This window comes from Aptenodytes patagonicus, chromosome 14, assembly GCF_965638725.1.
Source record: "Aptenodytes patagonicus chromosome 14, bAptPat1.pri.cur, whole genome shotgun sequence".
NCBI lineage: Eukaryota > Metazoa > Chordata > Aves > Sphenisciformes > Spheniscidae > Aptenodytes > Aptenodytes patagonicus.
Window position 1 is genome coordinate 18,750,965 of NC_134962.1, and position 15,171 is coordinate 18,766,135.

The 15,171-nt window shown below is 42.8% G+C and overlaps 1 protein-coding gene across 2 annotated transcripts; it reads left to right on the forward strand.

The window, feature by feature from the left end:
• Positions 1–14: 14 nt before the first annotated feature.
• Positions 15–13,638, forward strand: NFS1 (NFS1 cysteine desulfurase). Of its 2 annotated transcripts, XM_076351709.1 has the most exons (13): positions 15–135; positions 277–344; positions 1,209–1,325; positions 1,944–2,027; positions 2,704–2,856; positions 3,898–3,991; positions 5,987–6,121; positions 7,543–7,700; positions 9,147–9,252; positions 9,431–9,512; positions 10,905–10,988; positions 11,115–11,204; positions 11,840–13,638. In XM_076351709.1, the coding sequence occupies exons 1-13, from the start codon at positions 15–17 to the stop codon at positions 11,901–11,903; spliced, it is 1,356 nt and encodes a 451-aa protein (XP_076207824.1). In that variant the 3' UTR covers positions 11,904–13,638. The 2 variants fall into 2 exon arrangements, with proteins under 2 accessions (XP_076207824.1, XP_076207823.1); XM_076351708.1 differs by having other exon boundaries at positions 15–344.
• Positions 13,639–15,171: the final 1,533 nt, after the last annotated feature.

Genomic DNA, 15,171 nt, shown 5'->3' on the forward strand with positions numbered 1-15,171 from the left:
CCAGCGGCGCGGCCATGCTGCTGTGGCGGCGCCTGGCGGCCCTGCGGGCGGCCCCCGCCCCCCGGCGGCTCTCGGCGGCCGCGCCGCGCCCGGCATCGGCACTGGGACCGGGACAGGGGGCGGCACGGGGACCGGGTAAGGCTGCGGTGGGGGCAGAGCCGCTGCCTGGGCCGGGGGCGGCGGCGGAGCCCGAGGTGCGGGTGGGCCCGGCCGGCGGAGCGCGGTCCCGCCGCTCCCGCGGGGCGCCTGACGGCGGGTCGTCCTCCCTCCCCTCAGGGCGAAGCGGCGATGGAGACGGCGCCCTGCGGCCGCTCTACATGGACGTCCAGGCCACCACCCCGCTGGTAAGGGCCGGGCCTCGCGGGGGCTGCCGTCTGTCCCCGGCCTGGCGTGCTTGGGTCGCGGCGCCGGAGCCCCCAGGCTGCCTGTGCGCCTGCAGCCGCTGCCGCGTCCCCCGGATCCGCGGGTTTCCCCCTACAGAACAGGAACTGCAGGGGGAAGGGGAGAAATAGACTTTGTTTCTGCTCTCTTTTTCCTGGAGCGCTGGCGTCTTTCCCGAGCGTAAGGCTCTCCCGGCACTCCTGGGGACGGCCGCGGGGGAAGCAGCGTCCTCTGAAGTTAGCTGTAACGACAGACGCTTTTGTCTGGGGCACGGGGGAAGTCTGGGTCATCCTCCAAAAGGCCTTTTAACTTCGCCGCGACAGTCGCATCGCCGTCGAGTCTCCCGCCGCAGCCCGGGGCGTGCGGGGGCTGGGCGCCTCCGTTGGCGTTCAGGGGCTGCGCTGCAGGGTGGGAGCAGTGGCAGAGCCGCCCTAGAGCTTACACCGAAATCTGTGGGGATGGGTATTGTTTTGGGGGGCAGCAAGAGATTCATTTAACCAAAATACTTACCTGTGTAACTTTTCCTGACTTTTTAAGACCTTGTATTTCTTCTGCTCAGAAAATCCCGTTCTTCTGTAATCGTCTTGATGCAGATTGAGGTTACGTGCGAGGGCACGGAACATAATTGCCGGATACTCCTATTTGCTGGAGGCTGTGTTGTATACAATGTACAGTAACTTCAAGTTTTTGAGATCTGGCCTAAGCTAAACCTGGACACTGCAGCAGAAGTGCTGCTAATCCTGGGGCAGAGCAAAGGGGGGTGTGTAGAGGGGACAGAGATGCTTTTCCTTCTCTGTTTCTAAGGCTGGGTGGTTTGCGTCCCGCAGGATCCCAGAGTCCTGGACAGCATGCTCCCGTACCTGATGGCCTACTACGGCAACCCCCACTCCAGGACCCATGCCTATGGCTGGGAGAGCGAGGCCGCCGTGGAGAAGGCGAGGCGGGTGAGTCTTCGGCTCTCCGCAGTCGTAGTGGTTTTCCTGCTGGCGAGGAAATTCAGTGTCGAAAGAAAATCAAAAGCAATGATAGAACTGTTGTAGTTAGTTCTCTGTGGACTGGATTTAGCAGCTTCCTCTTTGCTTAGCTATACTTTAGCAGATTTATTGCAAGAAAAAATAGTGAGATTAGAGCAACTGAAATGGCAGAAACCAATACTTTAGGCAAAGGTGCCTCAGGATTTTTGGTTTCCTGAGGTCACAAGCGTGCTGCTGCAGTAACTGCGCTAACTTCCTATTTTATCATTCTCCTAATCTTAGGTATGTGTCTTTGTCATTTTTTTTGGAAGTAATATGTACTGGGTTTTTGTCTACTTAACTTTCATGTTCTTTTATGACAGGCTAATGCTTAATACCACTACTGCTGATGACTACGAATTCCTTATGTATTTTGTATTAATGCAGATATTTAGACTATTGTACCTGTAGCATAACTTTGGTAGATACTAGCTGTAATCCTTTCGAGGCTCAAGGGGGTATTCTTGAAAACATTTTGCATGTGTTTTGCTATGGTGAATTAATTGTATTTTATCTTAACAAATCAAATTTATATTTCTTTTTAAACAGCAAGTTGCTGATTTAATAGGAGCTGATTCAAGGGAAATTATATTTACCAGTGGTGCAACAGAATCAAATAATATGGCAATTAAGGTAAAAGGTTTATATTGATAGTTAGTTATTACGTTAAAATTATGCTCTTAAGAACTGTATGCATCTTTCAACAGTTTAAATGTTAATATGTTGGCCTAGTTAGCAAATATTTGCATTCCTGGATTTAGTCCTTGTGGTATTCTGCTACATACATGGAGGAAATACTGGGATGTTTTGGTGCCCAGGACATGGTTTTGAGGACAGAGTGTCATACTCAATGTTTAGTTTACACGCACCAAATACAATCCTTCTGCTTATGTGATTAAAATCTTTATCATGAAATGTAGTGGAGATGCTGATTACAAACTCTCTTATGACTAAGACTAGGTAGTGTTTTAACCTTTAGTATGTGGTTGTTCAGACTTTTCACTGTATATGGCTCCATTGCAAATGTTTTTAAAAAGTATTTCTGTTAATACTGTCTAGAACTTATATCAGTTAACATTTCACAGGCTTTTTGAAAAGTGAGATGCTTTGAAAAATGAGTGCTGATGGAAATCTGTAGTGTGAATTACATGTCAGTACATGATTTTAGATTCGTGACTTTGGGGCAAACAGGGAAGATCCATATGAATTATATCTAAATAGTAATTTCTTGTTTCAGATAATTTTGTGTAAAGCTTGCTTCTTCAGTGGTCTAACGGCAAATTTCTTGTTCATTGATTGTGCCTGACAGGGTGTTGCAAGGTTCTATAAATCCAGAAAAAAGCATATCATTACTACGCAAACAGAGCACAAGTGCGTGTTGGATTCTTGCCGTTCCTTGGAGACAGAAGGTTTTCGGGTCACGTATCTACCTGTTAAAAAAAATGGGCTCATAGATTTGAAGGTAGGTTGTTTACTGACAGAAACAAAGTGAAAACAGAAGAGGTTTTTGCTTCAAATTGATGCTCAAGAGGACCTTGTGTCCTCTTGATGATAAAGAGGAAAAGATGGTAAATATCACAAGGTAGAATGAGAGTGACAGTCAAATCTCCGTCACAGCTGGAGAAGGATTTTCTGTTCTCTCTGGTGCTCTAGACTTTTTCTCAACCAAAACATCCATTTCTCATCCCACTGTTCACCTGCTGTCATTCATACCCATGCAGGTGGAGCTGTTGCATACCCTGTAGAGAGCGCAGTACATGACTAGGATGGAGCTGGCTTTGATACAGGAGTTAGGGGTGAAATTTCATGACCTGAGCTACTCAAGGCATCAGACACAGCGATTACAATACTCCCTTCCGATTGCTGTCCATGAACTGACCCTTCTGGGTGTACTGGCCGCATCCTGGGGTTTAGAAGTTGTATACGCTTATTTCATTGTTTGTGTCCAGTAATACAGGACAGTATCAGTTTTATTTCTAGCCCCGTCATCTGGCTTGGAGAAATGTTATGTGTATGTGGTGGGGTAGAGGGACCAGGCCTGCAGACGCAGAAGCGTTAGTCATGTTCTCAGAGAACTTTGCTGGCAGACTCCTTCTTTGCATGATGCTTTCTTGTATGTAGTGCAGTTCCTTTATAGCCAACCTCACTTTGTCTAGATGTGGCTTCAGCTGTTTTGTGCGTGGTTAATTCATTAAAGAAAATAGATCAGAGGAATGTATGAGACATAGCAAAAGCCTGTTCTGACTTGATTTAATCATGTCAGGTGGCACGGTGCATACCAGGGTTAGGATGCAGAAATGCAATTGATCACGCTCCTCTTCCTACAGGAATTTTGTGTTCACGTGGATTAGTGCTCTCACCAGGACTGTTTGTCAGAACCCAAGGGGTTTGTTGGTTATACACTAGTTAGGGTGGTTAAGATTTGCTAGCAAATTGAAGGTGTGCACAGGAATCTTGCTTCCGCTGTTAATAACAACTTCTGTCTGTTTGAATATTTCACCAGGAGTTGGAGGCTGCGTTCCAGCCAGATACAAGTTTGGTTTCTGTAATGACTGTGAATAATGAAATAGGAGTAAAGCAGCCAATTCATGACATTGGTAAGTACACCATGGCTTCCAGAGGTCGGCTAATGTCGCTTCTGCTTCATTTTACTTAATATTTTCATAGCCGAGTGCTACTGATGCAAAAGGTTAGGTGTAGTATAGTTAAGGAATAAATAATAATGCTGTCCCAGATAAAAACTTATAAGGGAAGTGAGGATGAAATTCAGTAGCAATTATAGCCTTGTAGTACAGATCAGCTGCAGTGTTTCTAGTTTCATACTGAGTTGTATGATGGATGAAAAAATTGCACAGAATAACTGGCCAAATTGAGTTTACATACTATAATGGTTTATTGAGCACTTGTAGTGTTTAAGAGGAGAAATGTGCAGAATTTGGGGCGGGAGGGTATAGTGAGCACCACACTTAGACACCCCTTCCCCCCAATATTGCCATATACAGTCATGAACAATTGGTTTGGAGGTCAAAAGGCCACTGAAGAGCCAGGTTTCTGGAACAGGAGGCAGGGAGAGGGTGAACCAGGCTCTGAGCAGGCAGATGGAGGGACAGGGACCTCAAAGCAGTCTGGCAAAGCAGGTGAAGGGAGAGCTGGACAACCAGGGTTGTTGGAGCAGGCAGGGTGAGCAGGTGGCCCACATATGCAGCTCCCTGGATCCCACCATGATTCCTTGATAATGTTTCCCATGACAGTGACAAAACACACACACACCCCCGCCCCCTTCATATTCAAGGTGCCGTTCATAAGGTGTTTGAATTTTTAGACAGTTTTTAGGCTTTGGCCTCTGCCCTGGAGTTTATACTGCATGGTTCTGGAGGGTATTGTTTTCCCAGGCTGTGGCAGGCATCTTACCCTGTTGCGCAGCTGATTTTCCTCTTGCTTAGCTGCTGCATTTTTTTTTTCTTTATTATGCTTAGAGCAGCATTTTCCCCAAGGCTCTTCAGGTTATATTTCTTCATTGACAAGTAATTGACCATCAGTGAGTTGCTTATAGGCCTGAGGACTCTGTTTTCCTCCTGTGCTTATATTGTCGAGGCCGTTACTGTTGTCCCACGCTTAAATGCCAGAGAAACCTGGTACCAAGCTCTGGTTCCCACAGTAAGTTCTCATAGCACCTTGATAACAGGTCTAATAGACCAGGACTGGGGCCTTGCAAGTTAACCTAAGGCCCTGTTAGCGTGAGGCCTATGGCCTGATATTAGCAGTAGCGATGCTGTTCTTGCTGGACCACGGGAGGACAACTGTTCCTGTAAAAGATAATGCTGAACTTGTGCAAAGGAGAGGTCTGGGATGCAACTGTGCTAGGTATGGATTCTGTGGAAGATGCGCTGTAAGTTTTTTGACGACAAAAATAAATAATATTAAAGTTCACTGCCCATGAACATCACATTATTTTGTCCCTTAGTGTATTTTAGCTCTGGATGCAAAAACATTGATTACAGGCTTGAGTGACTTCAGGTGGTAGTAATCAGCGTGTGTGAGGACTAGTGACAATTCTGAGAACATTTTTGAAGCTGAGTATTGCAAAACTTGGAAAACAGAGCAAATGGCATAAAAATACTTGGCAAGTATAAACTTGAAAGTAAGCCTGGCTTGTACTGGACTAGTGTTGAGAAGAAAAAGAATCAAGAAAAAAAATTTTAATTTTTGTCCAGCTGTGGAGTCATCCCTGTGGGGAAAGTTGGATGTCCTGTGCAGCCATTTGAACTTGAACTTGGTAGGTGTGGGTTTGGAAACAATCTCACTTCTTAACAGCAGAAGACTTTTTAACTTCTCATCTGAAGAAATTCACTGTAGTCTTACCTGCTGACCTGCCTAAACCTATGCCCAGCTAGGCGTTAGCTAGAATAGCTCCTACAGAGCTTTAGACACTTTACGGTAAAAGAAACATGACAGCACCCATTTCTTCCTTTGTCACCTCAGAACTGGTCCCTGCTATAAACTGATGCTTTACATTTGTTGTTGCAATCATTGGAATCATAACGATTAGATGAGATAATGTCGGGTTTTTCGCTTTTGTGTTTTTATTACAGGTGAGATCTGCCGCGCACATAAGGTTTTCTTCCACACAGATGCCGCACAAGCAATTGGTAAAATTCCTATGGATGTCAACAACATGAAAATTGATCTAATGAGCATCAGTGGCCATAAAATTTATGGGCCCAAAGGTACTTACTGAAGTGCTTTTCTAGAGAATTGTTTCCATGCCCACCTTAAGGTAACTACATAAGGTATGAAGTCAAACCTGTCTGTCATAGTGACTGTTACTGAAACTGTAGAAAACCAGACTAAAGTCTGGTATTGGACTGACTTTGGAGTAGTTCAGGCACTGCTGCCAGACTCAGAGCTGCAGTAAGTGGATCTTCAGTGCTGATGGGTTGTGAGGTGGCTTCACCGAAGGAAGAAACAGTATCTTATAATGGTGGCAGCATTAGGAGGAGTGGCTTTTCAGGAGTCATCTGCTTGGTGTGAAGCAGCATTGATGCTGAAAAGGTTGAAATGAAATCACTGGGTTATAGGGCAAAGTTTAGACCCGAGTGTAACTTGCAACGAGGAGATCAAAAGGTAACTGCAAAGTTTAAGTTCTTAGTGATTTTGGTTGTCTTCTACTTCCAATGGCTTCTTTCCCCCAACCCTGTTTGTGCATCTTCTTTGCAGAATGGGTTTTAAAATCCAGCTATGGATTTTCTAGTTGACTCCCACATAGTAAAAGTTCAGCTATTATCACTGTCATGGTCCATTTAGTTTGTGACACTGGATTTAGAAAGACAGAAATCAGGTTTGCTGTATTCTATGTGCTATTCATAAACAAAAGGCAAAATTATTATTTTTTTCAATATGTCTTCTTTTTCTGTACGACCTCTCCTGAGAGCTGCAGACATATCTCTGGACGAGGACGAAGTTTTCAACCAATAACTTTGGGCAGGTGACAGACATAAATTTTCACAACTTATTATGACCAGAAGCTGCAACCATTCTTCCTGTGGTGACAGTCACTCATTAGGTATGCCAAGGCACATGAAGACACGGAAATCAAGTTTCTAGGTGAGGAGACTAGAGAGTGAAATTAGCTGGCTGTCAAAACTGGCTCATCTAATCTGCCCGTTGGAAATTGGTGTCACTGATGAGTCTCCCTAATAAGATGAAAGGGAGAGGACTCCTGGGACTGGTGCTGGCCTGGTAGTCCAAGGGAAAGGAGTTCTTCTAGAGCTTTCAGTTGGAAGTCAGTAAGGGAACATCAATGAATGAAATATCTGCACGTAAAAGCTTCAGTGCAAAGGGATGAACTTCAGCTGTGCACAGGAATTGTGAGAAGTAGGGGAAGTACTGAGTCCTTAGATGGCTGAAGCACACCGGGAAAAACTGAGCTTCTCCCATTCCCCTGAACGAAGAGGAACGTGAATGGTGGGAACAAACACCATTTCCTAGAAAATATTGTGCTTCTGTATGTGTTCACTACATTTTTCTCCAGTGAGGTGTCCAAGTGTGTGTTTGCTGTGGAAATAAGGAATGTTTCCAAACCTTGGAGTCCCTTTTCATAATTTCAGAACTGTGGGTGTATACTAAAACAGCTTTCCTTGTTTTCAAGGGGTTGGTGCTATCTATGTTCGCCGTCGACCGCGCGTCAGGCTAGAACCCCTGCAAAGTGGGGGAGGCCAGGAGAGAGGACTGCGGTCTGGAACTGTGCCCACTCCTTTAGCAGTGGGCCTGGGGGCAGCATGTGAAGTGGCACAGCAAGAGATGGAGGTATGTGGGAGAAGATATTTGTCCCGGATTCCAGAAAATAATGTAACAGGGCCAGTTAGGTCTTAGATTCCTTAGGTCTTTTTCTGTCCGTGTGCCTGAATTAAATTTGATTCTCATGCTGTAACATTAAGTAAATGTTCTGAGATTTTCAAGGATGTTTTTGGGTAATTGGAAGTTGATTTTCAGCTTTCTTAAGTTTCTTTTTTCTTGAAGTGGTTTGAATCATGGTTTTCTACAACAGGTCTACAGTTGACGGTTTTAGTGAAATAATGGCTTTTAAGTGCTTGTACTCATTTCTCCATTCTGCACACATGTATTAGCAACACCTCTGAAATGGAATAAATCATGTTTATGTAATGTATATTGAAAAAAATAAGACTTCCTAGGCCATTATCATACCTATTAAATGCATATAAGTTCAAGTTTACTGCAGCTTTGCAACTAAGAATTTACTTTTTTTCCGAGCTTGGATAGTAAAGTTTATTTGTTAGGTCTGGTGTCTAAGCCTCTGTGTGCTGCTGTATCTGTTTATGGGCACCAATGCATTCCTTACAGCTGGATTGTAAAAATCCTTTAATACAGTGCCAATGGGATGCATAAGCCAGATATCTGTACACATAGGATCCAGCCTTTTCCTGGGAGACAGGCAGAGATCCACCATCTGAGCTGGGTGGTTATGGAAGCCTTGTCAGAGGCTGGAGAGCCTGCAGAGCCTGAATTCTGCATGAGCCTCAGATCTGGATTCTCTTCCTCGCCTGGCAGAGTTTTGGCGTTTCTAAACCAAGTAATATTTGAGATAGCCTTGTTTTCTTCTAAAGCTTTTTCAAGCGTGTAAACAAGCATGAATTGCATGTGTGCGTCTGGCCATTCTGTGCATCAGAGGTGATGCCATACCGTACTGCTTTTTTAGTGTAAGTGACCTCATTTTTTAGTCTACAAAGAGAGAGACACTGCACGTGGGCAGTTCTCATTGCGTAGGTTACATGTTGTAAAAGCTGAGTTCACAGTAATTTGTGAGTCTGTGTCTTTATGTATTACAGTTTGAGAGCTCCTAGGGAAATAAGGGGCGCTTACCATAACAGATGCCCTTTCTTGTGTTGCAAAATGCGTTATCTTATGCATTACCTAACTTGTCTTTAAAAGCACCGAGTTCTTTGTGTTTATGAAAGCCAATGTGGCAGCTTGTGTATATAGATCTTTCTGAATGGTTTGGAATATTTTTGAAGGCTGAGCTAGCTAGGACCAAACTGGTAATTCTCTTTTAAAACAGTCTCTAGAGTAGGCAAAGTTTGACAGTTTCTTTTTAAGTTTTGGATGTGTTCTTTCCCTAGTCTAACCAAACCCAGCTACTTCAGTCTGCTCATGGCTGGTGACACAAAGCAGTTTGAGTGAGGTCAAAGTGTGCACTGTTTATTATTTTGGACTCTTTTCTGGTTTCTTTGCTAGTATGACCATAAGCGAATCTCACAACTGGCAGAGCGACTGGTTACAAAAATAATGAGTGAAGTTCCTGATGTGGTTATGAACGGCGATAGAGAGCATCGCTATCCAGGTAACATTAGCAAATTCCTGAGCCCGTTAGAACCATCTAGCTCCTCAGTGTTGATGGCCGTGATGTAATAATGCACTTTAGCTACGCATAGTGCGAGTACTGCCACGTGGGGTAGGATTTGCCCTAGATTTCAGTTGATGGAAGTTTTTTTTTTTCTATTTCATTTATTTCTATGTAGGATGCATCAATTTATCTTTTGCGTATGTGGAAGGGGAGAGTCTTCTGATGGCTCTGAAAGATGTGGCTCTGTCTTCAGGAAGGTAGGTGGGATGTGTGGGAAGGGTAGCAGTATATTTGGGAGAGAAAATAACATCTGCTAATGGAGGTACAAACTAAGGAGTGGTCTCCTCTGTGCCCCATATTTGCACATTTGGTTAATGAGTCAGCCTGGCGTTGATTGCATTCTAAGATGGCGTTTCTCTGAAGTGGCACATTTCAAATGAAGGTCAAATTTACTCATCCTGAAAGCAAAAAAAAAAAAATCCCAAAAAACCCCAAACAAAACCAGAAAAACCAACCTAGAAATTCCTACCTGCCAGCCTTGCAGACTGGTTACCTGCAATCTGAGTAGCCTTGGCTTGTAACTGCTGGTGACACTTTCATTCTAAAGGCTACCAGCATTTGAGCAGCTTCTGTCCTTCAGCAGGATTTCACACAAGTGGCAGATCCTAACTAGAATCTAGCAAGGCTGGACAATATCTGAATTAAATTAGCTCATAGTGCCTGTGTTTAATGCAAAAGCAGAAAGAAAATTGAATACACTTTTATGGAGCTCTGTTGACTCTACAGGAGTGACGAGTAACATTTCTGTTACTAAGACAAACTTGATGCTTATGATGAAGTTAATGGAGTGTAAAGATGCCCTCCTTTCCTCACCTTCGAGAATAAAGCGGTCAGCATATCTTAATGAGGAATATGTTGGCACTGTGAACAGGAAGAACAAGTCTTCACATGACTGTCTCTGAAGCCGAACACTTCTGTAATTTGAAAGTCTCTTCTGAGGCTCTGCTTTGTGCACCAGAGAGCTGTAAACAGCTCTCCAGTTTGTGCTGCATGTTGCTACCTGTAAAAATTGAGTAACAACATGTAACCAGTTTTGCCTACTGCTTCAAGATGGAAGTTCTCTCTACTGACGACTATAACTAGATCTTCTTGCTCTGGATTCCTCTGTGCACTGTTTTTCATTTATCTGTTCTTTTGTCAAACAGCAGCTTGTAAAGTCTTTTCTTTTTTTAATGTTACTGTTGGTATGTTACCTTTTGTGGCTAGTTCTGTCTTGGCTCCTTTGTCTTTTCGTCATGGCCTTCACTTCAGCTACCTCTTAATCTGCATTCCTGCTGCTTGTGTTTGGCATTGTGTTTATTCTTACTGCGTTATCTGTGTTCTCTCTGAATTTATCACCCTCATTCCCCTCTAATGCCTGCCCCTTCCATTCTTTTTCTTCAGCAGCAGAAATACCACTCTTGCTTGTATTCACTGGTGGTTTCTAAGAGGCTGTGGAAGCTGATACAGGTTGTTGTAAAGAGTCATAGTAATATTAAATGTCTGTAAGTGACCTGTTCTTTGTTGGAGGAGATTAGTGAAGTGTTACTTCAGTGTAGCATCTGCACATGAACAAAAGTTTGAAATTTGCCTGCCTTCCCTTTCCCCAGTGCTTGCACGTCAGCTTCTCTGGAGCCTTCCTATGTTTTGCGGGCAATCGGAACAGATGAAGACTTGGCCCACTCATCTATAAGGTGCATGGAGTGGTCTTCCCTAATGCTTCCAAATATTTTTCTTTTTTGCTAAAAGTAGGTGGTGGATTTGTTCCACCCCTCCATATGCACGTTATTCTAGTCCTTAATGGTTTTCCTTTGGTTTAGATTTGGCATTGGTCGTTTCACTACAGAGGAAGAAGTAGATTATACAGTGCAGAAGTGCATACAGCATGTTAAGAGGCTGAGGGAAATGAGGTGAGCCATCTTCTTATTGAACGTAAAGACTTCTTAAGTGTGATAATCATTTGAAGAGTTGGATTTAGTTGAAAATAATTGTTTGCTTCAAAAATCTGGTGGTGTCTCTGTATATAAGCAAGCAGTGTTGCCAGAGTGGGTAGTGGGCCTGATCTTAACAGTAGTGACAAATTTTTAAAGAAAAAAACCTGGTAACAAACCTTCTCCCAGATCCTGCCTTTGTCAGGGAAAGAATACGAGTAGGGCAAGCACGTAGGGCAGTACCTAGAAGTTTCTAAGCCAGAGATGGTATTACTGAGTTTATCGATAAGTTGTTTTATTTTGGTGAAACTGAAAGACTCCTGACTCATCTGGACAGTGTCGAATGTGAGGGCTCAGTCTCTAAGAGACACAAGTACTTTATGCCTAAAGTGGGAGCAGGAAATGAGGTGGAGCACCTGCCCTCTCACCTCTTGTATTTTGGGCTGAGGACACAGTTGGACTGATTGTCTGAAGTTCACTGACCTCCAGAAAGGGAAGACAGGTAGATAGGTATCTCCTAATTTCTTGTGTAGTTGATGAAATTGTCTGTTTGGTTATTGTTGATGTCGTCCTGTGTATTTTAGATAGCCATCATTTTTCTCCTTTCTTTACAGCCCCCTCTGGGAAATGGTGCAGGATGGAATTGACCTCAAAAGCATTAAGTGGACTCAGCACTGAGAAAACATTGCTATCCATGGACTAGATGTGGATGTGGATTAAAATGCATTTTCTGTACATTCCTGAACAAATTATGCAGCACTTCTGTTTTTTGACACTTGCAATTTGACTGGAAAACTACACTTTCTGATCACAAAGTCTAAGAAGCAAAAAATGAAACTAGTCTTTATCCTGGAGAAAGGCAGGATGATATAACATCCATTGCATTTATATTGACACACAGAAATTTATGCTAAAACAGAATTTATTTGGACATGTATTTGCTAATAAGAAACTGAAATCAGTGTGTTACTCCTGGGCCAGTGGAATCCTGGTGAGAGGTTGTTGCCTCTCAGTGTAAAACATCCCGTGTAGCTGTTCTGTTTGCAGCATAGACCTCTTGCCAGGCCTCCCATTCTTTCTGTTTGAGACGGGCATCCTGCAACAGCAGCTGTTTTTGTGCTGCTCAGATGCATTGTACTGCGAGAAGTTCTCAGATAGGAAGAAGCTTGGCATTTCTAGAGGAAAAGGATGCCTCAGCGTGGCTATGTGCCTTCACTGTTAAGTTGTACGTGCAGTTAAGAACAATTTTTTTTCTGAAACTGAGTATTTTTGGCTCTTTTTCCTTGGTTTTATCTTTTTTTGGGTGATGCTTGTACAGACCAGTGTGTGTTAATCCAAACCACCCTTCTGTGTTACAGAGTTTATGATACAATGATGATGCACTTTGCTGTCCCCTCCACTGTGTTTTTTCCATGCAATTTTTTTCTAAGTAAGGAAAGAAAACTTGAATGACTGGGGGAGGCGGGTAGGCAGAACATGTCAGCTTCAGTTGCAGTATGAGTTTAGTTGGAACGTGAGTGGTGGAGGTGGTGGGGAGAGCAGATAAAGTGCAATGTCTTAATGCAGTCTGGGTTTTTTTCCTCCCGTTGTGATGAGTCCTTTGCTGTTACTCAGAGTTTGCCTATGGGCGGTTGGCTTCTGTCACTTTAGGGAGTCTAGCCCAGTTGAGCCTGGATGTTTTGTCTGGAGATAAGAACATGCGGCTCTGGAGTTTTCTCTGCGCAACAGACTGTACTTCTGCCTGACTAGAGACTTACATGGGAATCCGTTCCCTGCAAATGCTGGGGGAAAGTGTCTGTTAAAAAGGGTTTGATGAGATTAATTCAGTGTTTCTCCTTCTTAACTTTGTTGATCTTTCCAGTACAAAACTTAACCCCGTATTACAAAGTGCCTTTGTTTCAGTTGCATAAGCAGACAGCTCTCGAATTAGTTTTGTTGATTGATGGATGCCGTATTAGCTGCTGAATTTAATATACCCTATAGATAGTACGTCTTCAGTTCTGGATGGTATCTGCCTCGAGGATGAACCATGTAATGTAAAAGCTGAAGCTAAATCTCACAAGGCGGATTGTGTTACAGAAGCTTGTTCTTTTTTTTGTTACCAAGGACAGATTTGGTCATTTGTAATGCAAAGCTAATCCTCAGTTGTTCTATTTGAAATTATTAGCTTTAGTGGTTTTAATATTGTAGGGCTGGCACCTTATATTTCATCACAACATTTTTAAAACTACCATATGCATAAATAGGTTTTAGAGATGGTGTATATACTATTGTATGTACTATTTATCCTTGGGCCATATGTGTTTTCTGGATTAAGCATGTAATAACACTCTCCCAGCATGTTTTCTAACTATATGTTTATGAAGTTGTTACTTTGTGTTTCATGGATAATAAAATATAGATAAGACTTAAACTTGGCTACTGTCAGTCTTTTCGGATCCACCTTTCTGGCTGAACTATGCAGCACAATCGGTAAGTTGCTAAATTGCAGCCTTTCTTTAGAGAACAGAGAAAGATAAACCCCTAAGTTTTCTGTGAACACTGTTAGAAGCTCTTTCTGTCATCAAGTTGACATTTGACTTTTGATGAGTCATTCTTCTCAAACTCAGTGCCTGATCTGAGCTAATTTTTTTAAACTCAAATAGCTTAAATTGTGATTATTTTGAGAAAAGGGACCTCCAAATCATCTCTTATGTGCTAAGATTTAAAATATAAATTCTACTTGTAAAGGTTTTGGCAGCTCATTCACACTGTTAACAAATGTTTGTTTGAAACTGCTTATAGGACAAGATGAGGAGAAACTTATAGTGGAGATACTTTTCCCTGTGACAGAAAGAAGTAATGCCGAGGATGAATGTCTAGTTGTAGACCACTGAATGCAATTAAAGCTTTTTGTATGGGGAAGTAAATTTCTTTGGGAGGAGAATATTTACGAATGGAACTGCCTGTAACTCAGAAGTGAGGGAGCTGTGGGGTTTTGTGGGGTTTTTTTGGTGATTAGTTTGAGCCATCTGCAGGGCATTAAATTAATAATACAAGGTAAGGATACCAGGAAGGTGAGGATTTAGTGTCGCCATTTTGCAAGTGTCATAAAAATTGAACTAGTGTGACAAACAGGAATAAAATAAACTTCCAGTAGTGCAAGATGGTTAGGTAATACACAGGGGAGCAAAAAATTCTCCGTGATGGATTTTAGTGTTTCTAAACGCTGATAGAGCATATCACCTAACTACAAAAATTATTGAATATTTTTTCAGGAAGGATAATACAGAATTAGACAGTTACCTGTTCTGGACTTGAGGAGACAGAGAGGAAGAGGGTCAGTTGACAGATTTGTTGACAGTGTTACACAGCCAGCCATAGACTTAATTTATCATTTTAAAAAATCCCCAATAACATAAACACTATTGCTCCCAACAAAATACTGCCTCTTATCTTAGATCTTATATCTGCCTGATTGATTGGCTTGCTGTTCTCTTGTCTGTCTGGTGTGACTTCAGTCATGGTCCAACTGTTTTCAGTCAAATTGTTTCTGCTAAAAACACGGATACGCCGTGCTTTGAAATGATAACAGTTTCCCAAAGCTGAGTCCCAAAAAGTTGGCCTAAGAGATCTCTCCTCCACTAAAGACAGTTCTGATTAAATTTCAGGATGGTGAATAAGGTCCTGCACTGGAAGAAAGCAAATGCCAGGTTTTAAAATGGACAAGCTGAGTGCTTGGAAGAACTGAGCACTCTGACAGCTGATGTATCTTTCTGAAACAGAGTAATAAAAAAAAGCCTGGTACAAGATGCTGTTGTAAGAAGAAAAGCTCATACTAATGAGCAAAGTGGTTTTGTGCTGAGTAGGCGTAGTAAAACAAGGTGTTTAATTTAGTTTTAAAAGTAACTATACAGGATCAATAAGGCACATCATAGCTGACTGGCAGATTTTAAGTATAGATAGG